The sequence below is a fragment of the Nicotiana tomentosiformis genome, chromosome 8 (assembly GCF_000390325.3).
Source record: "Nicotiana tomentosiformis chromosome 8, ASM39032v3, whole genome shotgun sequence".
Taxonomy (NCBI): domain Eukaryota; kingdom Viridiplantae; phylum Streptophyta; class Magnoliopsida; order Solanales; family Solanaceae; genus Nicotiana; species Nicotiana tomentosiformis.
The window spans coordinates 8,188,809-8,215,590 of NC_090819.1; the positions used below are offsets into that span (position 1 = coordinate 8,188,809).

A 26,782-nucleotide genomic window follows, 5' to 3' on the forward strand; every position below is an offset into this window, starting at 1 on the left:
AGAATCATACTCCTAATCATCCATCATTAACCAAACTCGAAATTGAAGATTAGGGATTAGAACCTTACCTCTTTGATGAAGAACTTGAGGGATTTCTCGTTGGATTTCAAGGCTTGGACAAGAATTTGATGAACAGGACACTTCATCTACTTCCTCTCTCTAAAATCATCAGATAATTGCCCCAAAATAAGCCCCAAAGCCTATTTATCAAAATGAGGTTGGTTTATGAAAATAAAAAAAATTAACCCTCCGAAAGTAGGTCTGCGGTCGCATAATGGACCGCATAAGGGGTATGCGGGCCGCAAAATTGATCGCAAAATCAGTGCCCGGAACTGGGCTCTTCTGGTCCATTCTGCGACCATTTTGCGGTCGCAGAAGCAGTTTTGCCATCGCATAACTGTTTTGCGATCGCATAATTGGTCGCAGAATTGCATTTTTTCAGCCTTTGGTAATTTGGCCATAACTTCTTGTAGGAATGTCTAAATGACAAACGGTTTGAAGCGTTAGAAACTAGACTCAAAGATCTTTCATTTGATAGGTAATACACCATATAACACTTCGTGTACTGAGAGTTATGCTCATTTGAAGTTTGGTCTTGTGCGAACTCACTTGACTTTAGTCTATTATGAAATTTCCAACTTCTACATTCGATGCCGAAACCTATCGAATCAAGTCCGATTGATCTCAAATTTTGCACACAAGTCATAAATGACATAATGGACCTATTCCAACTTTCGGAATCCGATTCCGACCCAATATCAAAAAGTCAACCCCCGATGAAACTTTCCAAAAATTCAACTTTCGTCATTTCAAGCTTAATTCTACTACGTATCTCCAAATAATTTTTTGAACACGCTCCTAAGTCCAAAATCACCATACGGAGCTATTGGAATCATCCAAACTCCATTCCGGGATCGTTTACACATAAGTCGACATCCGATCACTATTTTAACTTAAGTTTTTAATTATGAGACTAAGTGTCTCATTTCACTCCGAAATCCTTCCGGACTCGAACCAACTAACCCGATAAGTCATAAATCAACTTTAAGGCATAAATTGAGCAGTAAATGGGGGAACGGGGTTATAATACTCAAAACGGCCGACCGGATCGTTACAAAACCTTACTTGTACCTTATGAAGGTGTAAGGGTTGTTTCCGATAGATTCTCGACTAAAGAACAGCGAAAGGAAGCAATAACTAATTAATATCAACAACAAGGTAAAAGACATCGAAAATAAATGGCAAAACGTGTAATAACCAAGATCGGGGTCAGAACTACTTTTAGAAGCATTTTATGAAAAACATTTCACGTTTCCCTATTAGTGTGTTTGGTACGATGAAAGTCATTTTTCAAGAAAACATTTTCATGAGAAAGTCATTTTTCTAATGTTCGGTTACCAAAACAACGAAGTTTGACTTCTAACTTCATATAACTTGCTTCTACTAACACTATATATTCGTCCGGCGACCCAAAATATGAACTTGGAAAACTTTTGATAATTTATGAAATACATTTTAAAAAAATTGGGAAGTCAAACATGAGAAATGATCTTCTTTAAGTAAGATTTGCACAAGCATATACATAAGAACAGCTTATTAACTGTCAAATTCACATTATCAGTAGGTAACATTCAACACTTACAACAATTTGCCATACAACAAATGGTAACTGTTTAATAAGAACAACAAACATATATAATCCTCAAACTACCAAAAAGAAAAAGACCCTGATTTGATCCTGACATCTTTACCTTCACCAGGTAGGGGTAACGTCTGCGTACACTTTACTCTCCCCGGACCCCACTGGTGAGATTGTGGGATTATACCGGGCTTGTCGTTGCTGTTGTTGATTCGACATCTTCCAAAGGTTGTAGAACTCTGTATGTTTCACTAACAAAAAGAAGACAATTGGCTTTTCAAAGAAACAAAATATTAAAAGAAATCAAATTCGAGATAATTATCAGAATTTTGCTGGTTTCGGACAGGTACAGCCACAGGTTTCTCACTCGTCGATGTTGGCGGAGCTGAGATTCGCTCGAATTCAACAGGCCTTGGGATCTCGGGAGGACTTGCACAACGAATCAAAGCCCAGTTTACACCTTCAAAGAAGGGATGCTGCTTAATTTCTGTAGCTCCTCGTTTGTATGCCAATCGATGCTGTGGCTCTTTCACGAGCAAGCCTCGTATAAGATCTCTAGCTGAAAAACTTACCACTGGAGATTCAGGAAACCGGAGGGGCTGACCTACAACATTGAAAAGTGTAGCTCGATTTCCTGATCCTTTGAACGGCGTCTTACCAAACAATAACTCGTAGAGAAAGATACCGAAAGTCCACCAATCCACTGCGCTTCCATGCCCTTCGCCTTTGATTATTTCAGGTGCCAAATACTCGTGGGTCCCAACGAAAGACATTGACCGTGCTCCAGTAGGCTCGGCCATAAGTTCTGGCAATGGACTAACTTGGTTCCCGGTATCATTTTTAGATTTCTTTTCTTTCTTCGACTTACTAGAAAAGAAGCGAGGACCAAAACATGTTGTAGGGACAGCACATGATGGTTGGATACAGGAGGGCTCAATGCAAGACGGTTGAACACAGTAACCGGAATTTTTCCGGAGTGGCTCTGCGTCAAGAGACGACAACTTGACAAGTGTTGGACTCACAGCACAGCGAAGGGAGAGATCAAAATCAGATAGCATTATGTGTCCATCTTCTCTAACAAGCACATTTTCTGGCTTGAGGTCGCGGTAGACAATGCCGAGCATATGGAGGTATTCCAGAGAAAGGAGGATCTCTGCGACATAAAACCTGCAATTTTGAGATAAATTTAATACTTCATAAATAATACCAACAGAGTCTAAAACAACTCTTTTTCTTTAATGAGCTTTGTAAATCAATCAAAGGCAAAGTTAGAGAAATCGTGTACAAGTTTAAGTGCCTCAAGAAAGGAGTTAAGTACCTGCTCTCTACTGGTAGAGTCAAAACGAATTATTTTTTGACCGTAAATTTTTCATGTCTTTTAAATATTTTGAATTGCTTTGCTAAGCCGAGGGTCTATTGGAAACAACATCTCTATCCTCGCAAGGTAGGGGTAAGGTCTGCGTACACACTACCCTCCCCATACCCCACGGTGTAGGATATTACTGGGTATGTTGTTGTTTTAAATATTTTGAATTATTAATTATTGTGACTTATAGTACTTATTACGTAGTTCCCAAATATGTAAATTTTATTTCGAAAAACTTTAGGATTCTATCTCCAAATACACAGCCAAAATTAAGAAGTTTGAATCTCGAAAAGCTAAAAGTGTCACATAAATTGGGACAGAGGGAGTAATATCACAGTCAAAGAATCCGAGTTGAACTGGTTCCCTCAAGATTGCATCTACCTTTGGTTAGCATTGAACCCTCTTTTTCTATTAGCATTAACACTTACCGGATGTTGATCAAAGAAAATAAACAGAATGGAAGGGACTACATCATTGCTTCAACTGAAGCGTCAAATGTGAAGACAGAATGTCCAGGACTACACAAAGTACTGGACAAGAATACGTAGTCATTGCTTCAACTGATAGTGTACACAATTCAAAGCTTTACATAATCCAAGAACTTTTAGGACCTTGTGATATTTGAGCAGCAGGCAGAAGTTTCAATTTCTTGAGCAACGGCATTCAGAATCTAACAAAGAAAGTTTAACAGTACTCAAAGCTTTTACATCCTGTTATAACTATAATACTGCATTGGAAGCTATTTCTATCAAGTTGTAGAAATTATCTCTATAATAATAGAAACAAGAAAATCTTGCCGAAGTTTGTGAGGTTTTAGATCAAGTAATTATCAAGAAAATAAATAAATTAATTAATTAATTAAGAAGTTTCGGGTCAAGTAATCATACTTCACAGCTTGTTCAGAAAAATGCTTTCCCGGTTGCCTTTGCCGAAGTGTATGCAAGTCACCTCCCGGGCAAAACTCCATTACTAGACAAGAAAATTTTTCTGTCTCAAAATGGGTATACAACGTAGGCAGAAATGGATGGTCCAAGGACTGCAAAATCTCTCTCTCCGTTTGAGCACGCAGCAATTTCTTACGGCCAGCTAATGATGCTTTATCCATAACTTTCATGGCAAAATAACACTTTGTTCCACACAACTCCGACAGATAAACACTTCCAATATCACCACTTCCCAACTTCTTTAGCAACCGGAAATGTCTCAAGTCCAACCCTCCATTTTTAGCTCGGATAGATTGAATGGCTTCCCATCTCGAGTCATTAGCTTTGTGAGGTTTACTAATACTGCTGCTCAAGCTGCTGCAACAACTTTCATCACTTACGTCGGTGCTTGTGCTTCCCCTACAGATGCTGCTCTTTCCACTCTCAACAAAATCAGCCCGGTCACTAACTTTGGCACTTCCACTTGTTTTTCCAAGGCTACTAGCCCCATCACTGACTTTGGCTGATGCTGAGCAATCATTGACGGTTTCATTTTCTGAGCCCTTGGTGTCACAAGGCATGGAAACTGCACCAATTGGAGCATGTTTCAGATTTCCCAAATATAAGCTCGAATTAAGCTTATCAACCAATAAGTCAGCAGATCCTGCTTCTGCCGTAAGCTGTTTGGATGCAACTTTTCGATCATCGCTTCGTAGCTCTTTGGATGTTGTGCTCTCGGACTTGCCACTCTTTGAAACTTGAGAAGGTGCTGACGTCCGAGAATTACCTTCTACTGCATGACTTCCAGTTGATTTCTTCAGCTTTTCCAGTGAACTCTTGACAGAAGGTGTTGACGCCATTAAAATGAACAACGATTCCTCAATGCAGCCAGGCCGACCAAACCCATTACTCAGCTTCCAACAACAGCATGAAAGTTCAAAGATTGAAAGTATGAAACTACATAAACACAATCAAGAGACATGAAGTGAACTTGAATGCCAGGTTATCGATAGGATCAAGTAAAGGACAATAAATTAAGATAACTTCAAAACTCTTATAAAGTGGAAAACATATAAAAGAAACTAATAAACGACAACGATACTTGTGAGAAAGAAAATAGATCTACACTAAGTAACAGGGCAATCAAACTGGGATTTCTATAATTACCTCAAAGTCCACAATTTCCTAATCCACATTCAACAAGCAATTTATTCAAAGATCCAAATCATAAGTAACAACAACTACTACTACGCCTCAGTCCCAAACAAGTTGGGGTCGGCTATATGAATACTCACTTCTCCATTTAAGCTCAATTCATATCATCGTCATTACACAAATCATAAGTAACAACAACAACTACTACTACTCCTCAGTTCCAAACAAGTTGGGGTAGACTATACGAATCCTCACTTCCATTTAAGCTCAACTCATGTCATTGTCATTGTCACTACCCAAATCATAAGTAGAGCAATAAAATGCCTAAGACAGCTAAAATCCCAGTGATTACCTCAAAAGGCCAAATCTTTATTAATAATACCAAATCAAACAAAGCAGACTTTCAGCAACATAGCATAATGTAAGAACAACCCCACATAGATAAACAAGAAAAGCAGTATAAAAGGGTCAATGAAAAAGCACACAGATCTTTTGCCAAGACCTAAAATTTTTTCAAGAAAACCCTACAAAAAGGATCAAAAAAACTTACCCAGAAAGACCCAGATGCTAAAAAATAAAGTTCATCTAGGAGCATTTGAAAAGTGCAGGGAAAAAAGAAAAGCAGACTAAAGAATAGTACCTAAAGTGTCAAAAAGATCAGAACTTTAGGGTTGTTTTTTTGCTTTAGCAATGGGGAAGTAGAAGCACTACTGTTGACAGAGATAAAGAGAGGGGACCTCTAACGAAAAAATGTGTGGAGAGAGAAGAAAGAAAAGAGGTGGCAACTGCTTTTGAGAGTGTAAAGAAGCTTAGGACTTTAACAATTTTATTGGGAAGAGAGAGAGGGAGGAGAGAGAGTTCTTTTTTTAATTTCCTATTTAGTTGGCGTTTCAACATAAGAATTGTAAAATTCAAAAATAAAAAGTAAAAATATTATTTGAAAATTAAAGTTGTGTTTGGACATGAATATAATTTGGGGTTGTTTTTGAAGGTTTATGAGTGATTTGAGTGAAAATTTTGAAAAATAATTTTTTGTTGGCGTTTGGACATATCAGTCCGTTCTATTTGTCATGGTGATGGACGCGTTAACACACCATATTCAAGGGGATGTGCCATGGTGCATGCTATTCGCCGATGACATAGTTCTGATTGATGAGTCACGAGCCGGTGTTAACGAGAGGCTGCAGGTTTGGAGACAGGCTCTTGAGTCTAAGGGTTTCAAGCTGAGCAGTACGAAGACGGAATACCTGGAGTGTAAGTTAAGCGCTGAGCTAGGGGAAGTGGGCGTGGATGTGAGGCTTGATTCGCAGGTCATCTCGAGTAGAGGCAGCTTCAAGTACCTTAGTTCGGTTATCCAGGGAGAGGGTAGATCGACGATGATGTAACATATCGTATTAGGGTATGATGGATGAAGTGGAGGTTAGCATCTGGAGTTCTGTGTGACAAGATAGTGTCACTGATACTCAAAGGTAAGTTTTATAAAGCGGTGGTTAGACAGGCCATGATGTATGGGGCTGAGTGTTGGCCCGTTAAGAGCTCACATATCCAGAATATAAAAGTAGTAGAAATGAGAACGTTGCGGTGGATGTGCGGGCATACTAGGATAGATAAGATTAGGAATGATGATATTCGGGAGAATGTGCACGTGGCTCCCATTGATGACAAGATACGGGAAGCGAGGCTTAGATGGTTCGGACATGTTCAGAGGAGAAGCCCAGATGCTCCGGTACGGAGATGTGATCGGCTGGTTGTGGAGGGCACGAGAAGAGGTAGAGGGTGGCCTAATAAGTATTGGGGAGAGGTGATCATGCAGGATATGGCGAGGCTCTAGATTTCCGAGGACATGACACTTGATAGGAGGATGTGGAGGTCGAGTATTAGGGTTGTAGGTTAGGAGGTAGTTGAGTTGTGCCTTACTTCGTACCATTATGAGACTAGCAATGTAGGGGTTTTGTTTAAGATAGTTAGTGGCAATGTTGTGTCTCACTATTTCGCTTTTCAGTGCAGGTCCTACTTACTAGCTATCGCTTTTGCTTTACATCTTTCTTCTAGATTTCATGGTGTTCCTATTTTCTTATTATTGTTGTGGTGATACTAATATTATCTCTCTTTGCTTTGCATCTTTCTTCTGGATTTCATGGTGTTACTATTTTTCCTATGATTGTTGTGGTGATACTAATATTGTCTCTTTTTGTCCTTTTGTCTTTTTGTTTTCTTGAGCCGAGTGTCTTTCGGAAACAGCCTCTCTACTCCTTTGGGGTAGGGGTAAGGTCTGCGTACACACTACCCTCCACATACCTCATTAGTAGATTTTACTGGGTTGTTGTTGTTGTTGGACATAAGAATTGTAAAAGTCCAAAAAAAAAAAGTGAAAAAAAATTTCAAGTGAAAATGGTATTTGAAAATTAGAGTTGTGTTTGGACATGAATATAATTTTGGGTTGTTTTGAAGTTTTGTAAGTAATCTGAGTGAAAATTTTGAAAAAATAGTTTTTTGGAGTTTTTCAAAATTTCGAAAAATTTCAAAATGTATCTTCAAGTGAAAATTGGAAATTTTATGAACAAACGCTGATTTCGAAAAAAGTAAAAATAAAAATAAAAATAAAAAATTTCTTATGTCCAAATGAATGTATTTTCAAGTGAAAATTGAAAAATTTATGACCAAACGCTGATTTCGAAAAAATGTAAAAAATTTTCGAAAAAAAATGAAAAATTTCTTATGTCCAAATGGGCTCTTAATGTTTGTTATTCATTTTGGAACCTGACTAATTCAATTTTGCATTAGAAAGTCCTATTTTGAGTTCCAACTAAAACCGGATTCACGTCGAATAGTCTCACTTTGGGGAGTAACATATTATGTATCAAGTGCGACTTCATACTATTGTTCAAACACGAAACCTTCAATGATGAAAAATTACTTATTATTCTGCCACCAATTTCAGTTACGAGTTCGGCTGAATTTAAAATTTAACAACTTAAATATACTATAATTTCAAATTCATAAATTTTAAATGTTGGCTCCAGAGTTTTAGCTTTTTGCTTTCAATTATTTGATTGTATTTTGTCCCAAACACAAGAGTCTGAATCGACATGTGGGACACCACAGTCTCCAACCTGTATCTCATGCTTTCAGTTTCAGATTATTAATGTAATAAATTAATTAATTATTTAAGGAAAAAACTCCATCTTTTCCACTATCCACTTTATCCAAAGATTCGCCTTCAACCTAATATTTTTTTAAATTAATGATAATGGTCTGCCAAACATTCAGACGAAATGTTGACCATTGGATTAAAGAAAATGGAAACGGATTAAATTGCTATGTACTATTTAATTTATCAATTTTGTTAGATTTTTAAATTTAGGACTCTGTCCAATTCATTTTATGTAACACAATCATTATCTAGAGAGTCAAAAAGATTTTCTTTAATTATAATTTTTCATATGTCTTTTTAAAAATTTTGAATTGTTAATTATTACGACATATAATATTTTTTACGTAGTTTCTAAATATGTAAATTATATTTTAAAAAATTGAAGATTCTATGTACCAATTCAGATAAAAAAAACTAAATAGTTTGACCCTCGTACTCCCAACTGTGGCATATAAAGCAGCACGGAAAGAGTATTATCTTCATTGATAGGAAACATCTCGTTTAGTACTTGACCCTTAACGGAGCCCTAAAATAAGAGGTAATTAAACCATAGCCAAAAGTCAAGAGATAAATATGAATCTTTTTTCTCTAAGAATTTGAACACGTAAAATCCGTCGACGTTACGTAAGAACTCCGTTAATGGAAAGGACAAATACAAGACAATTTGCTACTTGGATCAAAAGTGTTATGTAGGGGCGTATCTAGATTAAGGAGCGTGGGTTCACTTGAATTCATGTGTCTCCCCCTAAATCATGTATAATAATATTATATTTTTTCAAAAATACTTAAATATGTGTGAGCACACGCATGCTCAAAGACTCCTATGATGCAATAATTATTTGGTGCACCTCTACAAGTGAAATTAACGGTTCAAATCCTACTCGGGACGACCATTTTCGGCATGGAGTATAGATATATATGTTAAAATCACTAAAATTTCAAAAAGAATATAATTTTGAACTTATAATTTTTAAAAATATGGTGGGTTCAAGGTAAAAAACTAAAGTTAAACCCGTTAAATGTGAATTCTAAACCATCTCTTCACAATAATGTATCAATCCTGTTGAAATTCTGGATCCGCCTCTAGTATTATAAATGGCAAAACTGAACAATTTCAAATAATTATTTGAGTAACTTCCAAGTGTGCACTCAAATGCTACCCAAGAAAGTAGTATTGTTGAGGCAACCAAATCGTCTGAACTTGAATGCAGCTGAAATGGTACGGTAGGCAACGCCATTTCTAAGAATTTTGTAAAATGAGTTCAACTTATATACAATATTAGTGAAAAAAATAAGTCTATTTTAGAAACTCAACAGCATCGATCATATAAAAAGACCAATTTTCCATCACTACATTGATATGTGATTCAACCGATTTTATCTTCTTAAGAAAAGGACGAAGTAACAATTTGATGTACGAAATTGGAATTAGAATTGCTGCGTGACCATATCCATGATTCAAACGTCGAATTGTTACTTTATCTGCATACAAATACATTTTCTATCTTCAATTCAAGTATATATACTTTTAAATTTTAAAAAAAATATGTGCGCATCTATTTACACACTCACCATCAACCTACAGACTTTTAATTTTGGATCCACTACCAACTATTTCTAATCTATGAAATAAAAGTGGAATACCACGTCATCATGTTGCCTCTTTCTTTTTCATTTTTTTCTACTTGTTTTGGAATAATCTCTAAGTGACTCAACAAGCATAATCCAAAGCATATAATTATGAGAAGAACACAGCGTGACGAAGCTGAAGAAACAAAGCACTATTGAAGCATGGATTTGTTTAATGGGTGTACAGTCTAACAACATTGTTTGTAGGGTGATTATTTATTATATTGTATCGTATTTGTTATTATAAATACAATGTTTGTTTTTATTGTAATTCAAATTTTATTATCGTATTGTTAAATTTATTGCTACGTAACGACAAAAAGTGTCACTTCATGTAACGATTGATTTGGTGTAATCGTGTCGTTACCTTATTTTTTTCTCTCATCTGGCTCTTTCTTATTATTAAATAATTCTATTTTATTCTGTATCCTACTTTCTTATGTAATAATTCTACGAGGTTTTAGGCCTTAATGGCCTTTTACAATGTTAAATTTAAGAAAATGTCCTTTTTAGATCTCTTACGTGTAAAAGAAAGATCTCTTATGTGTAAAAACAAATCTCTCATGTATAAAAAAAAAAGAGATGGGATCATAAAACAAAATACAAGTTTGTAATGGGCCACAAAACAAATTGACCATAATTCTAACAGTCTAAGCCTAAAGACTGTAGACTGAGGGCCGTGGCAACTAAATGGAATTAGTGAAACACAAACACTATTCAGACTGAAAGCCAAAAGCCATAATCATGTTTTCAAATAGAAAAAACAAGTTTCATAAGTTCCACAATCACGCTTGAGTAAATTTGAAGTTTTTCACTTGGACTTGCTAAACTTTGATAATTTACTAGTTTCCTCGTTGCAGATAAATAGTTGCAACTTGAAAGAAAAACAACTAAATTCAAATCATTCTGGATTATGACAGAAAGCAAAGTTCAGTAAACTTCATCCTCAGTCATCACCAAGGTCAAATGATATGTAGTTTCATGCACAGGTACTACTGCGCGCACATTTGTGAGAATCAAACCCCGGGGCTACCTTCTATTGGATCACAAAGCCATTACTGAAATGGTAAATCTTTCTCGCGTTTGTGATTTTTGAAGTTATGTCCTTTTCTTCAGACAGTCAGCAACTGCACTGGAATGAATAATACCACCCATGATACAGCACCAACAGGACAATAGCCAATTCCACATAGAAACTTCAATTGAAGAGCTCTGTATTCACCCAATCCCTGACAATATAAGAGCAAAAGCAGAAAACACGCGCCTCTTAGAAGAATGCAGATATTGGCGAGTTCAATCAGTCTACAGTGTAAAGCTCTTACTTGCTAATGTCATCGAGGTGGTCATCGAAATCTATAATATCCTTCCATTTCCCTGATGAGATGTAATCTAGAAGGACTATATTTGCTGATGGCTCTTTAATTTTCAAACGGATGCTTCCATCTGATCCCACTAGTTTCCAACTCCTAGATCCATCCTTGGAGTAAAGCTAAACAAAAAGGCATACATTAAAAGAACCACGTTAGAGGCACCGAAAACTCTTTGAGGACATAATTACAACGTTAGCAAGAGGATCATAGTATACTAGCAGGACAAGTAAATGAGCAAGACACAAATAACTATCAAGAAAAACGTGAAATTTATGGGGAACCAAAACCACTGTGGAGAATAAATGAAGACCACTCTATTGCTTGAATTACATGAAAATTGGACACATAGGGAAAAAGAGATACTATTAAGATTTGCATAGGGACAGAGCAATATCAAAAAGATGGAGAACATGTTAAATCGACACCATAGAGTGTCTCAATACTAATCATTAACTAACAAAAGCCAATAAAAAAACAATTAATTGGGAAGACAAATTAGTGAACTGGTTGCCGCGAATATATTTAATTGCAACGTATGGTAAAGCATAAAATTTGTGAGCTCAATTTTACTTATTTCACCAAGGATTCCTAAACTATGCTAAAACAAATGGAAAATGTAAATGTAATGAAATCTAAAGCTTGAGTTTCCGGGCAAAGACCTAAAAGAATTTTTAGGACTCTTTAGCAAGAAACTTTAAGCTACTCAACCCAGACCATTCTCTATTTTCACATGCAGATAAAACCACCTCAAGACTTAATTCTAGGAATCAAAATTAGAAGGCAATTTTCAAGAATTCATGAATGATTGAAGAAACTTTCTTCTCCTATGCTACCTAGCATGATGAGGTCCACCTCAAATTCAAATTCCAAATCCTCAAACAACCTAGGTGGGTTGAAACAAAGTCCATGTGGAGAAGGTCAGACAGGAAATATCATGCCAAGGGTCTAGCTATCCAAATATCATTGTTCCACTGAACTTCAAATAATCCAGTTTCTTCATCGATAAGCATATGTTAACCATGGAGACACAAACAAACATTTTGACTTTGAGAGGAAGAGAAAAATAAAGGTTTTTGCATATCAAGGAAGATATAATGTGATTGCTTACTTGAACTGGGCAACTAGCATGGGTGCCTCTTTTTATTGGTACATTACTTTAGCAGTTAAATTCAAAATCTTCAACAAAAAATGAGCTAACATCCAATTATTATTAAGCATGTGATCAAATGAGCCATGACACAGAACAACGTTCCTGCAGATTAAGTCTTGTGAGCACGTAATTTTTGCCCTAATATAAAATTACTCCTAAAAAAATCCAAAAATAGCTTTAAATTATTTTTACTTAGTTAGCTTTGTACGTATTCATGTTTGATACATTTTTAAGTTGCATTTTAAATCCTAAAGAAAATACAAAAATATTTTGAATTTTTACATTTTATAATTAATTGCATTTGTAAAACACTAAAAAATACATTAGTAACTCTACATGCATTTTTAGGCTAGTTAATTAATTAGGTCATTAGCCAATTAATGAGTAAAATATATATAATAGTTTAGCCACACAAATTGGTTTAGTCAAGCCCACCCCTTTAGAAGCCCAATTTCCATGACCCACCTGGATCCCCCCTCTTTAAAACACCCATTTTCCCAAACCCTAAAAGGGAGAAGAGACCAAATTAGACCTCCCCTAGAGAAAAACAAAAAGCGGCGCCTCCCCCTTCAGATCTTCTTTCTCTCAAAATTAAAAAGACATACCCACACACAGAGGGAGAGAGAACTCATCTAGACATTAAAACCGGAAAAAGAGGTCCAAGAATCTTTTCGAGAAAATTAAGAAGAATTCCCAACAATGTCATTGACCTAAAGTCAGTAAACTCCAGGAATCAAAAAAAGATAAGCTGACAAAATGTGGGGAACGAATCGGAATATGAATTCGGTTTTTGCCTTTCCTCAAATCGTCCTCAGTTCAATGGGAATCGATTGAGTTGAGATCTCAATTTGGTCGATATTTCATTTCTGCTGCTAGAAGTGGTTTTGGTCTCATTTGCTGTTTCAAGTAGTTGTAGTTGTTTCTTATTTCTTCTCCAAAGCCAGAAATTTATTTTCCTTTTGTCTGCAACCAAGTATTAAATCAAGACTGCAAGCCTTTGGATCAGTCTAAGTATTGAGCTCATTTATTTTGTAATAAAATATGGATTGGTGCATTAACATGTTTGATTTTCTCCATGACTATGTTTGTTTGGCTTGAATCATGATCAATAGGTTCTGTTCCTAGAGAAATGAATTAATTGTGTGCTTAGTTTACAATAGTACAATTGCTCTAGTTATTCGATTTCCTGCTTGTTAACAGTATATATATTGGAGAATGGAATTGGAAGTGGCCTACTACTGACATTTTGCTAATTTCTTCTTTGCTGTAAATGTTGAAGCTAAAAATGAATGAATAAGTTAAAACAAAAGGCACGAGGGGTATAAGTCCATTAGTTGATATTTAGTTTGTTGTACTGTTGTTTGATTTGAAAGAATAACATACCAGTTAATAAAGTTGGTTGTGATGTAAGAATCGACAGTCAATCTTTGTAATGAAGCAATATTAATAACGTTAAAATTTGTTTATCATGTTTGAAATGATTCTTTGTTAAATTCATTTTCTCCTGAGGCATGTGAATCAATTTGGAAGGTTGTTTTGCGTATTCAAAAGCAATGAATCATCCTCATAAACCAGTAAATTGAAATGAGAAAATCATTTTCTGTTGGATAAAATCTTATGGAACATTGACACAGAATTTTGTGATTTTCTTGGATAGATTGTACGAATAATTTATTAGTAATGAATTCAGTTGTAACGTATTTGGTTATACTGACATTTAGTAGTTAAAGTCACACACCTTCACATTTGATCTCAAACCTTGGGAAAAATTAAGCAACTTATAAACATTCGTAGCTTGCTTTAGGCGTGAGTAATAAATCATCGTGAATATGGGTACGGTTCCCGTGGCATAGTCATGATACATAAATTCCAATTCGAGTGTGCGTTTCACGTGACTCGACCAGAACTTCAAACAATAATAAAAATAAGCATGTCGTCAATCGCGGGTGCATTTCATGTGGCGCGGTTTGCGACGTGTGCCAAAACGACAAGTGTACGACATCGTGACTTTTCCAGAAATAATTAAAAGCGGTTAAAAAGTAAAAATGCACAATAGGCTTTAAATATGTAATAAATCAGATAATTAGGCCAAGTATTAATTGTTAAGCGACCTTGCTAAAACCACAGAACTCGGGAGTGCCTCACACCTTCTCCCGGGTTAACAGAATTCCTTACCCGGTCTTCTGTGTTCGCAGACCAGAAATAGAGTCAAATTTCCTCGATTTGGGATTTAAAATAAACCGGTGACTTGGGATACCATAAATTATTCCAAGTGGCGACTCTGAAATAAATAAATAATCCAATTTCGATTCATGTCACTTAAATTGGAAAAACTCCCTATCCCACTGCGGAAAAGGAGGTTTGACAGTTCTGGCGACTCTGCTGAGGATAAGAACCCAGAATATCTGGTTCAGGGTTCAAAATTCGAGCTTAGAATAATTGTGATACTTGGTTTTGTTTATAATCTGATTTTTACGTGTTTGAGCCTAATGTGCTAAATGCCGCTTTTAACCGTTTGAACTGTTTATAAATTGCTACGAAACCCTCCTTCTCTCCGAGTCTTCTAAATCTTCTGGGGAGCGTGCGCTTCGCGTGGCTTCTTTTCTGTTAGAGTCATATCCTAATCTTAGAACGAGGTTCGGACAAGTTGCAAAGCCGGTGAAGCTTCTGTATTCCCGGTACGCTGCCCCCGCTCGGCTCGAGTTGTCCGCTCGGGTAAGCCAGGTCTAGAACAATACACCCAGGATTTAAGCTTAGAATAACACAGCCTCATGCCGGATCCCTAGTAGGTACGTTTGCTTGCATCACGTGCATTTGACTTAGGGGACTCAACACAGGGGCTGAGTCCGTCTAGGATAGGTGTACCGAAAATTAAAGGACCATCCTGATGCATTCTTTACGTGCTACTTGTGCATTAATTTGCTTGGCTTGTATGTTGACCGGCTTCTTGAGTTAGAAAATAAAAATAAAAAACAATAGAAGAGAAAAACCAAAGAGTGAGGTAGGATAGAAAAACGCCTGGTTTTGACAATCCCAGTATTCAAAAAAACTCTGTCAAAATTTCAAGAATAAAGAGAGAAAAGCATTTCAAAACAAATCATATTTGTCTGTGCATCAAAATTGACCGAACTACGCGGGTTTGATTCTCACCGGATGTGAGATACGTAGGCAACCCTCATCGGGTACGGCCTCGTTTTTGCAAAAATAACCAAAAAATGCATCATTTTGTCATAAATAAATTTAGGGGATGCCATTTTCTGTCCAAATAACCAGGAACGTCCCGACGGGACGCCGAAAGGCTTGTTTTGCAAAAATAGCCACCTATGGCTCTTTTCCTAATTTTGACCACTTAGCAAGCACAATTTTAAAATCTTCATTTCTGAAGGGAGGGCCGTATTTGCAAAGGTGGCCTTGAGTTGTTTGAGTTTTATTTTGCAAAAAAAAACTTTCTTTTCGGTTCAAAAATCAATTAAAAAAAAAATCAAAAATCACTTGTTTTTAACCAGTCGCCTTAAATAAAAATGTGCAGGATGAGCACTGTTGAAAATTTACCTTTTCGAGTCGTAGACGAGATTCCACTAGGACTCCACATGTGGTTGAACGACCTGGGGGAGGTCGCCAAGTGTTCTGTGACAAAGGCTTTATGTGGGCTCACTGGTCTTCTAGAGATTAAACCAAGAGTTGATATAATCGAAGCTTTGATACCGTTTTGGGACCCGACACATAATATTTTCCACTTCTCTGATTTCGAGTTGACCCCTACACTAGAGGAGATAGCAGGTTTCGAAGGGAAGCTAAGGCATCAATATCCAGTAGTACCAAGAACTGTAACCCTAAGTTTTTGGACCTCTTGATTATTAGCCGGCAGGTTAAAGATGAAAATTTAGCCGGAGGATTCTGCACATTCCGTTTCTTATACAGCCGGTATGGGGACCCCCACGGATTTGAGGCTCCGGACACTGGTTTGAATCATCAGGGAAATAAAGACAAATGGGAAGCACGTAGGGGTTTGGCCTTTGTGGTGGCATTTTTAGGCACTCTGATATGCCCAAGGAGTGACAGACACATAGAATTGGGGCTCGCAGGAGTGGCCGACTTTATGGTCAAAAAGGCCAATGGCACTATCATACCGATGATTCTCGCAGAAATTTACCAAGCTTTAACCGTTTGTCGAGCCGGGACAAAGTTTTTTGAGGGTTGCAACTTGCTTTTACAAATATGGTTGGTAGAACATCTTTGTCATCGCCCAGGTTACATGAACTACGGTCTGACCGAACTCAATTGCATCGAAGAATATGAAAAACGAGTAAACGGTCATGAGTTGCCAGAAGGTACTAAGGCATGGTTCGAGTATTTGGGTTCTTTAAACGCAAATCGAATTAAGTGGACTTTCGGTTGGCTCCCGGTCGATGAAGTTATTTACATGTCCGCCAGAGTGTGCTTTCTTTTATTAATGGGTCTTCAGCCATATGCCCTGCATCGGGTCCTACGCCAATTGGGCAGATACCAAACAGTCCCCTATGACGAAGATTTGAGTCCACAGATTATTGAACTATGCCCAAAAGCCACATTTCCAGAAGAAAGGGTTCGCCTGATTTGGCACCAATGTAGGTTCCTGGAACCACAGACTCAAGTACGAGATTTGTCCATGGGTTAAGTAGGATCCAACTACGCCACATAGTATGGTAAAAGAAGTCGGGTCGATCAAGAGCCAGAACAACCCGCCAAAAGGCCCCATGTCCAACAATTCACCGATGGAGCACGAGAACAATGGGTTTGGTTAGCTAAAGAAAAGGAATACCGGACTACTATAAACAAACTAGAAGAACAAATTGAAAAAAATCAAATTTGATAGTAGTTTGCAGGCAGCTGAAGATGAACGGGAAAAGAAGAGGTTGGCTAGGGAAAATGAAGCCCTTCGAGCCCAAATCCAGAGAATGAAAATAGCCGCCGAGACACCGGTAAGAAGTGAGAGAGATGAGAAAATTATAATCAACCTAAGGCGGAAAGTGCATGATTATGGTTTTGACTTGACAAAGGCCGAAAGAGACTTGTTAAATGCTCGAGCAAAGTTGGCCAAAAGTGCGGAAGAACATGCTAGATTAGCCCACCAGTTGAAGCAGAAATATGACAAAGAAGTAGCAATTTTACAGAAAAAGCTGGTTGCCCTGAAAAATGAAATGGTCAAGCAAATAAAGGATTTCAAGACAGAAAGAGAGCATTGCTATGCATTGATTTACCAACTACAAGAAAGCCTGATACACAAGTGTTAGAGGCTCGGGCCCAGCAGATTAGACGTTTGCTTCAAGAAAAAGGTGTCATCAGAATGAGGATTAAAGAGATAGCTGATTATGTTGTAATGAAATGCCATGAATGTGAAGACATGACCAAGTCTATGTTTTTTGCTTCTGTAATGACATTCGTTCGACAGGTGATGGTTGACCTAGACCACCTTCAAGAAGATATTGCCTGTAAGCCCGTGCGGAGACCGGCTTATGTCCCGCAAGCCCCCGAAGTACCAGTGGAGGCTCTTATGTATTTTTGATTTTTTTTAGTTAGTTTTTGAGTCTGTATTTTACTTTCCTCGAGTTTTGTTCATCCTTGTCAAGGCTGCTTATTGCTTTATTTCGAGTCTGTAGATTTTTCTTTTGTAGTCATCACTACTTTTAAGTCCTTGTAATAGAATAAATGCGAAATGATTTTTTTTAGTTCAGGGAAATAAATGCGAAATGATTTTTTTTTTTCAATATTTCATTAATAAAAGACATCTTTTTGGATTTTCTATTACAAGGACTTAAAAGTAGTGATGACTACAAAAGAAAAATCTACAGACTCGAAATAAAGCAATAAGCAGCCTTGACAAGGATGAACAAAACTCGAGGAAAGTAAAATACAGACTCAAAAACTAACTAAAAAAAATTAAAAATACATAAGAGCCTCCACTGGTACTCCGAGGGCTTGCGGGACATAAGCCGGTCTCCGCACGGGCCTACAGGCAATATCTTCTTGAAGGTGGTCTAGGTCAACCATCACCTGTCGAACGAATGTCATTACAGAAGCAAAAAACATAGACTTGGTCATGTCTTCACATTCATGGCATTTCATTACAACATAATTAGCTATCTCTTTAATTCTCATTCTGATGACAACGTTTTTCTTGAAGCAAACGTCCAATCTGCTGGGCCCGAGCCTCTAACACTTGTGTATCTGTGTTGTTTTGGTCTTGTAACTGTTGCAGGCTTTCTTGTAGTTGGTAAATCAATGCATAGCAATGCTCTCTTTCTGTCTTGAAATCATTTATTTGCTTGACCATTTCATTTTTCAGGGCAACCAGCTTTTTCTGTAAAATTGCTACTTCTTTGTCATATTTCTGCTTCAACTGTTGGGCTAATCTAGCATGTTCTTCTGCACTTTTGGCCAACTTTGCTTGAGCATTTAACAAGTCCCTTTCGGCCTTTGTCAAGTCAAAGCCATAATCATGCACTTTCCGCCTTAGGTTGGTTATAATTTTCTCTATCTCTCTCACTTCTTACCGGTGTCTCGGCGGCTATTTTCATTCTCTGGATTTGGGCTCGAAGGGCTTCATTTTCCCTAGCCAACCTCTTCTTTTCCCCTTCATCTTCAGCTGCCTGCAAACTACTATCAAATTTGATTTTTTCAATTTGTTCTTCTAGTTTGTTTATAGTAGTCCGGTATTCCTTTTCTTTAGCTAACCAAACCCATTGCTCTCGAGCTCCATCGGTGAATTGTTGGACATGGGGCCTTTTGGCGGGCTGTTCTGGCTCTTGATCGACCCGACTTCTTTTACCATACTATGTGGCGTAGCTGGATCCTACTTAACCCATGGACAAATCTCGTACTTGAGTCTGTGGTTCCAGGAACCTACATTGGTGCCAAATCAGGCGAACCCTTTCTTCTGGAAATGTGGCTTTTGGGCATAGTTCAATAATCTGTGGACTTAAATCTTCGTCATAGGGGACTGTTTGGTATCTGCCCAATTGGCGTAGGACCCGATGCAGGGCATATGGCTGAATACTCCGAAGACCCATTAATAAAAGAAAGCACACTCCGGCGGACATGTAAATAACTTCATCGACCGGGAGCCAACCGAAAGTCCACTCAATTCGATTTGCGTTTAAAGAACCCAAATACTCGAACCATGCCTTAGTACCTTCTGGCAACTCATGACCGTTTACTCGTTTTTCATATTCTTCGATGCAATTGAGTTCGGTCAGACCGTAGTTCATGTAACCTGGGCGATGACAAAGATGTTCTACCAACCATATTTGTAAAAGCAAGTTGCAACCCTCAAAAAACATTGTCCCGGCTCGACAAACGGTTAAAGCTCGGTAAATTTCTGCGAGAATCATCGGTATGATAGTGCCATTGGCCTTTTTGACCATAAAGTCGGCCACTCCTGCGAGCCCCAATTCTATATGTCTGTCACTCCTTGGGCATATCAGAGTGCCTAAAAATGCCACCACAAAGGCCAAACCCCTACGTGCTTCCCATTTTTCTTTATTTCCCTGATGATTCAAACCAGTGTCCGGAGCCTCAAATCCGTGGGGGTCCCCATACCGGATGTATAAGAAACGGAATGTGCAGAATCCTCCGGCTAAATTTTCATCTTTAACCTGCCGGCTAATAATCAAGAGGTCCAAAAACTTATGAGGGGTTACAGTTCTTGGTACTACTGGATATTGATGCCTTAGCTTCCCTTCGAAACCAGCATAACCTGCTATCTCCTCTAGTGTAGGGGTCAACTCGAAATCAGAGAAGTAGAAAACATTGTGTGTCGGGTCCCAAAACGGTATCAAAGCTTCGATTATATCAACACTTGGTTTAATCTCCAGAAGACCAGTGAGCCCACATAAAGCCTTTGTCACACATAAAGCCTTTGTCACAGAACGCTTGGCGACCTCCCCCAGGTCGTTCAACCACATGTGGAGTCCTAGTGGAATCTCGTCTACGACTCGAAAAGGTATATTTTCAACAGTGCTCATCCTGCACATTTTTATTTAGCACATTAGGCTCAAACACGTAAAAATCGGATTATAAACAAAACCAAGTATCACAATTATTCTAAGCTCGAATTTTGAACCCTGAACCAGAGATTCTGGGTTCGTGTCCTCAGCAGAGTCACCAGAGCTGTCACACCTCTTTTTTCCGCAATGGGATAGGGAGTTTTTCCAATCTAAGTGACATGAATCGAAATGGGATTATTTATTTATTTCAGAGTCGCCACTTGGAATAATTTATGGTGTCCCAAGTCACCGGTTTATTTTAAATCCCAAATCGAGAAAATTTAACTCTATTTCTGGTCTGCGAACACAGAAGACCGGGTAAGGAATTCTGTTAACCCGGGAGAAGGTGTGAGGCACTCCCGAGTTCTGTGGTTTTAGCACGGTCGCTTAACAATTAATACTTGGCCTAATTATCTGATTTATTACATATTTAAAGCCTATTGTGCATTTTTACTTTTTAACCGCTTTTAATTATTTATAGAACAAGTCACGATGTCGTACACTTGTCGTTTTGGCACACGTCGCAAACCGCGCCACATGAAATGCACCCGCGATTGACGACATGCTTATTTTTATTATTGTTTGAAGTTCTGATCGAGTAACGTGAAACGCACACTCGAATTGGAATTTATGTATCATGACTATGCCACGGGAACCGTACCCATATTCACGATGATTTATTACTCACGCCTAAAGCAAGCTACGAATGTTTATAAGTTGCTTAATTTTTCCTAAGGTTTGAGATCAAATGTGAAGGTTTAAGAATTATGGAAAGGGAAAAAAAAATTTTGTTATTGTGGAAGATGTGTGACTTTAACTACTAAATGTCAGTATAACCAAATACGTTACAATTGAATTCATTACTAATAAATTATTCGTACAATCTATCCAAGAAAATCACAAAATTCTGTGTCAATGTTCCATAAGATTTTATCCAACAGAAAATGGTTTTCTCATTTCAATTTACTGGTTTATGAGGATGATTCATTGCTTTTGAATACGCAAAACAACCTTCCAAATTGAGTCACATGCCTCAGGAGAAAATGAATTTAACAAAGAATCATTTCAAACAGGAAAACATGATAAACAAATTTTAACGTTATTAATATTGCTTCATTACAAAGATTGACTGTCGATTCTTACATCACAACCAACTTTATTAACTGGTATGTTATTCTTTCAAATCAAACAACAGTACAACAAACTAAATATCAACTAATAGACTTATACCCCTCGTGCCTTTTGTTTTAACTTATTCATTCATTTTTAGCTTCAACATTTACAGCAAAGACGAAATGAGCAAAATGTCAGTAATAGGCCACTTCCAATTCCATTCTCCAATATATATACTGTTAACAAGCAGGAAATCGAATAACTAGAGCAATTGTACTACTGTAAACTAAGCACACAATTAATTCATTACTCTAGGAACAGAACCTATTGATCATGATTCAAGCCAAACAAACATAGTCATAGAGAAAATCAAACATGTTAATGCACCAATCCATATTTTATTACAAAATAAATGAGCTCAATACTTAGACAGATCCAAAGGCTTGCAGTCATGATTTAATACCTGGTTGCAGCAAAGCAGACAAAAGGAAAATAAATCTCTGGCTTTGGAGAAGAAATAGACAGAAATAAGAAACAGCTACAACTACTTGAAACAGCAACGAACAGCAAATGAGACCAAAACCACTTCTAGCAGCAGAAATGAAATATCGACCAAATTGAGATCTCAACTCAATCGATTCCCATTGAACTGAGGACGATTTGAGGAAAGGCGGTTCTTCTCTCCATCTTCTTTCTCTCAAAATTAAAAAGACATACTCACACACAGCCGCATAGACACAGATAGAAACAGAGGGAGAGAGAACTCATCTGGACATTAAAACCGGAAAAAGAGGCCCAAGAATCTTTTCGAGAAAATTAAGAAGAATTCCCAACAATGTCATTGACCTAAAGTCAGTAAACTCCAGGAATAAAAAAAAGCTAAGCTGACAAAATGTGGGAAACGAATCGGAATATGAATTCGGGTTCGGGAGAGGTCTAATTTGGTCTCTTCTCCCTTTTAGGGTTTGGGAAAATGGGTGTTTTAAAGAGGGGGGATCCGGTTGGGCCAGGTGGGTCATGGAAATTGGGCTTCTAAAGGGGTGGGCTTGACTAAACCAATTTGTGTGGCTAAACTAATATATATATTTTACTCATTAATTGACTAATGACCTAATTAATTAACTAGCCTAAAAATGCATGTAGAGTTACTAATATATTTTTTGATATTTTAGTGTTTTACAAATGCAATTAATTATAAAATGTAAAAATTCAAAATATTTTTGTATTTTCTTTAGGATTTAAAATGCAACTTAAAAATGTATCAAACATGAATACGTACAAAGCTAACTAAGTAAAAATATAGAAAAATAATTTAAAGCTATTTTTGGATTTTTTTAGGAGTAATTTGATATTAGGGCAAAAATTACGTGCTCACAAGTCTCACAGCTCAAAGTTGAATATTTTCAAAGTCAACAAGGTGACAACAAGTATGTGATGATAGTAGCTTTTATGATTATTCAACATTTGTGTGAACTATACTAGCTTTTATAGAAATTAAAAACAAATATGTGAATATTGTCAGATTCAACAAGGCCACAACTTGTCTCAATATAACTCATAGTCTATGCAAGCAGCAAGGCAAGAACCACAAAAATAGGTTATGTAACCAAAAATGCCTACTATTAGCACCCTAAATCTTCTGAAAGGCCAGAACAAAGTGCATGAAGACCCATTCAATCATATCTGGGTAAGCTAATTCAAGAGATCCCGAGGGAACCATAGTTCTGCTTCAGAGGATTTAGAAAAACCACCAAATTTCAGAATCTAGCACGTTAGCCATTTATTTACTGACTTCAATAACCAAAAAAACTAGCCTTCACCGAAAAGTCGCACAAGTCGAACTACAGCAAGATTGAAATAGATGAACCACCATCTGTAGAAGAATACAGATAAGATGCAGCTTTCATGGTACCTAAAGATCAGGCACCCCTAGCAACATGTGCCCTAAATCACTAACTCCTATCAGTCACAACTACAACGTTGAAAGGTATCCATTCCACTTCAATTATACATGCCGAGTAACGGAGGAGCTGGTTTTTTATTTCTATCCAAAACTAAGTGCTAATAAGAAGAATAATATTTTCATATTTGAAAGAGATAATCAGTAATGTGTCGATGATCCAAGAACCTAAGAACAACAACAAACTCAGTATAATCCCAAGAACCTAAGAATCGAAACCAAAATACTGATCCCAGAATGCTCAAAATAAAAGGTACACCTTATGTGCAAGAACATAGAATAACCCAAGATGAAAATTCCAGGGAGACCTTGACACAACAAACTCGAACTCTTTTGGATAACAAACTTTGATACAAACTAGAACTCTTCACCAGAAACCACATGTTAGATGGCAGAATGGTTACTTGTCCATCATCCGTAAAAACATTTGAGGGGAACAATTAGGAAATGATCAAAAGTAATACAGCACAAGGAAATGAGTAATTACCATCTGCAATCAAATAGAAGGAGGAAAGAAATGCTAAAATCCATGCGATTAAGCTTCAATTCAAAAAACCCAATGGCTCAATAACACTTACGTACTGACCTGCATTACAGGACTCCTGTCTTTCCCCTCTTTTGATAAAGCTTCAAACTTCTTGTTATCCAACTGAAACGATAAAACTCTAAGCTTAAGCATTTTGTTACCAACAATTCAAATATCCAAACTTTTCAACTAACATAAGAAGAACAAAGGATGTTCAGTCGACAAAAAAGTACCAGGAGCACAGCAGCTTGAGGGAAATACCGGTAGATGTGATCTGCAATATTCTTAGCAACATTTCCGAGCTCAGAATCATCAAATCTCTCATTGGCATGAAAATAACCAACAATAATTAAACCTTTATCACAATAATACTCCTCTATCTGTCCAAATAAAACAAAATTACAATCCTAAAATTAAACACAGGACTTAGAGGCAGATCAAAAAGATTTTCAGTCAGCAAGTGCGAAGTATCACAATATCCACTGCTCCTTTGTGGCAATTGGTTCGAATTTCATATATATGTATACAAATTTATATATAAACACAAACACGCATATGCTCAGGGGCAGATCCAAAATTTTAAGTCAACTTAGAGCATGTATAGTTGTCGTAGAGTTTAAGTTAACTCTATTTAACAATATTGATCGATAACCTAGAATAAATGATAAATAACATATTATAACAGGTTAAATTACATACACTGGTGTGAAATTTTAATATATTGTCATCGTATATAACTTAAATCCATCGCATATGAGTTTAAGTTCTACGAACTGACAGAGCAAAAAATACAACAACAACAACAACCCCGTATAATCCCACAAGTGGGGTCTGGGAGGGTATAATGTACACAGCCTTACCCCTACCCTGGCAGGGCAGAGAGACTGTTTACGATAGACCCTCGGCTAAAGAAGATGAAAGAAACCCTGATAGCAAGTAATAGCAAGACAAATAATTAGAAAACTAAATCGAAGATAGCAACAGAGATACCGATAACAAGTAATAACAAGACAATATATTTAGAAAACTAAATCCAAGGCAGCAAACAAGAATATGAACGAAGTACAGCCAGCAAACTACGGAATTAATGATGACAAGTAATAACAGAACAAGACATGTGAATATAGCACACTAAGGAAAAAAGGGTACCGTACTAGCACTAATACTATCGAACTATAGAAGTCAAAGAGAAACGCACGACTACCTACTAACCTTCTACCCTAATCTTCAACCTCCACACCCTTCTATAGGTGACTTAAAACGTAATTGGTGTAAAAAATTCAATACAGTGTCAAATGTGTATAAGTTAAAGGACTGACAACTTAATGAATTTATATGCCATCACTGCAATTTAACATGTTCTTCATGTTACTTACCATTTATTCTAAGTTACCAATGAATGCTTAAATAGAAGTAACTTAAACTCTAACTTAAATCGATTTTGTGTGTGTGTGTGTGTGTAAATATATATATATATATATATATATATATATATATTCACATAAGATGTTAAAAAAAATATAAACAGTTGCAGCTGAACGCAGTGAATGTTGAAATATAAAGTGTGGTGACGGACCATAATTAGGGCAATTTCGAGGGGAGGAAGGACCCCGATTTGGGAGTGGAACAAGGGAACCGACTCCACAATTTCCACGGTGTCATCGCCGGAGACGCGGCCGAGGAGAACGCCGTTGACGGCTGAGGTTTTGTGCTTCAGCGCGTGGAGGATCAGCTTGATATAGGCGTTTTGGTGAATCCCGTACGTTGATTCGATCCCCATTACAACAAACACAAGCAGAGCAAATTCCAGTATCTGTTTTATAGTTCACATTTTTGACGTTTTTGGCGGGTTTTTGGGCCCAACCTTTTGAAACGGATAATCACTTGGGCTGTAAATTGGGCCTTATATGAAGATTGAAGGTAAAAATAGCACGGGCTAGCCAGTTTTCAGACTGGTAATTGAAAAATAGCTAGCGTTTGCAAAGTCATTGAAAAATAGCCACTATTTTGCTGTAATACGGAGAGTTCCAGTTTTCAGACTGCTAATTAAAAAATAGCCAGCGTTTGCAAAGTCATTGAAAAATAGCCACTATTTTGCTGCAACACAGAGAGTTCCAGCATAATATATTGGAGATTGGTGCACATGTGTATGAACTTTCAGCATATTATGTTGGACCAGTATATTATGCTGGAACTCCAGTACATTTATGATGGAGTTCCAGCATAAATATACTGGAACTCCAGCATATTATACTGGAAGTTCACATGTAAAAAATTCGAACTCGAGTATATTATGCTGGAATATTTTCAGATTTTGAACAGTGTTTTCGTTCAGATTTATCTTTACATGAAAAGTGGCTAAAATTCGATTATTTTTGAAACTGTGGCTATTTTCAATTATCACTTGTAAATCTGACTATTTTTTAATTTCACCCGAATTGAAGCCTATTCAGTGAAGGGAGAAGTGCACAAATAGCCATTTTAGGACCCCTATTTAATGAATAGCCTAAATCTATAAAGTTTTTGAAGTTTAATCGCCTCATAATCACCTTTAGACTTTGCTAACGTCGTGATTGTATTTTGTCTGACTTTAGGCCCTTGCAGAGCCTCACTTCTGAAGTTGACTTGAAGGTCCGCCGAAGAAAAAGAAACAGCAATAGCATGAGTTGTCTAAAGTAGTTAAAATTGGCTAAATTTTAAATAGTTTTTTTTAAAACAATGTTTGTTTTAAATAGGAGTACTCAAAGTGGCTACCAGGTGTAATCTCTACCTC

General features: G+C 37.1%; 2 protein-coding genes across 5 annotated transcripts; both read right to left on the minus strand.

Moving 5' to 3' along the window:
• Window positions 1-1,579: 1,579 nt before the first annotated feature.
• LOC104116700 (serine/threonine-protein kinase D6PK-like) lies at window positions 1,580-5,885 on the minus strand. 4 transcript variants are annotated; one of them, XM_009627609.4, is made up of 3 exons: window positions 5,724-5,885; window positions 3,893-4,885; window positions 1,580-2,806 (listed from the first exon to the last, which is right to left on the minus strand). In XM_009627609.4, exons 2-3 carry the CDS (start codon window positions 4,786-4,788, stop codon window positions 1,933-1,935), a joined length of 1,770 nt encoding a protein of 589 aa, XP_009625904.1. In that variant the 5' UTR covers window positions 4,789-4,885; window positions 5,724-5,885; the 3' UTR covers window positions 1,580-1,932. The 4 variants fall into 4 exon arrangements, with proteins under 4 accessions (XP_009625904.1, XP_009625905.1, XP_009625906.1 ...); XM_009627610.4 differs by having other exon boundaries at window positions 5,634-5,885; XM_009627611.4 differs by lacking the exon at window positions 5,724-5,885 and adding an exon at window positions 5,436-5,596.
• A 4,704-nt stretch (window positions 5,886-10,589) lies between these two features.
• LOC104090612 (ER membrane protein complex subunit 8/9 homolog) lies at window positions 10,590-25,812 on the minus strand. Its single transcript, XM_070182021.1, has 5 exons — window positions 25,586-25,812; window positions 24,243-24,389; window positions 24,070-24,132; window positions 11,189-11,355; window positions 10,590-11,095 (listed from the first exon to the last, which is right to left on the minus strand). The coding sequence occupies exons 1-5, from the start codon at window positions 25,787-25,789 to the stop codon at window positions 11,065-11,067; spliced, it is 612 nt and encodes a 203-aa protein (XP_070038122.1). The 5' UTR covers window positions 25,790-25,812; the 3' UTR covers window positions 10,590-11,064.
• Between the last annotated feature and the right edge of the window lie 970 nt (window positions 25,813-26,782).

What these genes read in the sequence shown, in the direction of transcription:
- LOC104116700 (XM_009627608.4), bottom strand. Translation starts at nt 5,124, where the DNA reads ATGTGGATTAGGAAATTGTGGACTTTGAG. An exon ending in AGGAAATTGTGGACTTTGAG is followed by an intron (nt 4,886 to 5,095) that starts GTAATTATAGAA and finishes GTGTTTATGTAG; the next exon opens with TTTCATACTTTCAATCTTTG. An exon ending in TTTTCTGAACAAGCTGTGAA is followed by an intron (nt 2,807 to 3,892) that starts GTATGATTACTT and finishes TCAAAATTGCAG; the next exon opens with GTTTTATGTCGCAGAGATCC.
- LOC104090612 (XM_070182021.1), bottom strand. Translation starts at nt 25,789, where the DNA reads ATGGGGATCGAATCAACGTACGGGATTCACCAAAACGCCTATATCAAG. An exon ending in TCGAAATTGCCCTAATTATG is followed by an intron (nt 24,390 to 25,585) that starts GTCCGTCACCAC and finishes TTATTTGGACAG; the next exon opens with ATAGAGGAGTATTATTGTGA. An exon ending in CACCTCGATGACATTAGCAA is followed by an intron (nt 11,096 to 11,188) that starts GTAAGAGCTTTA and finishes TTATATTGTCAG; the next exon opens with GGATTGGGTGAATACAGAGC.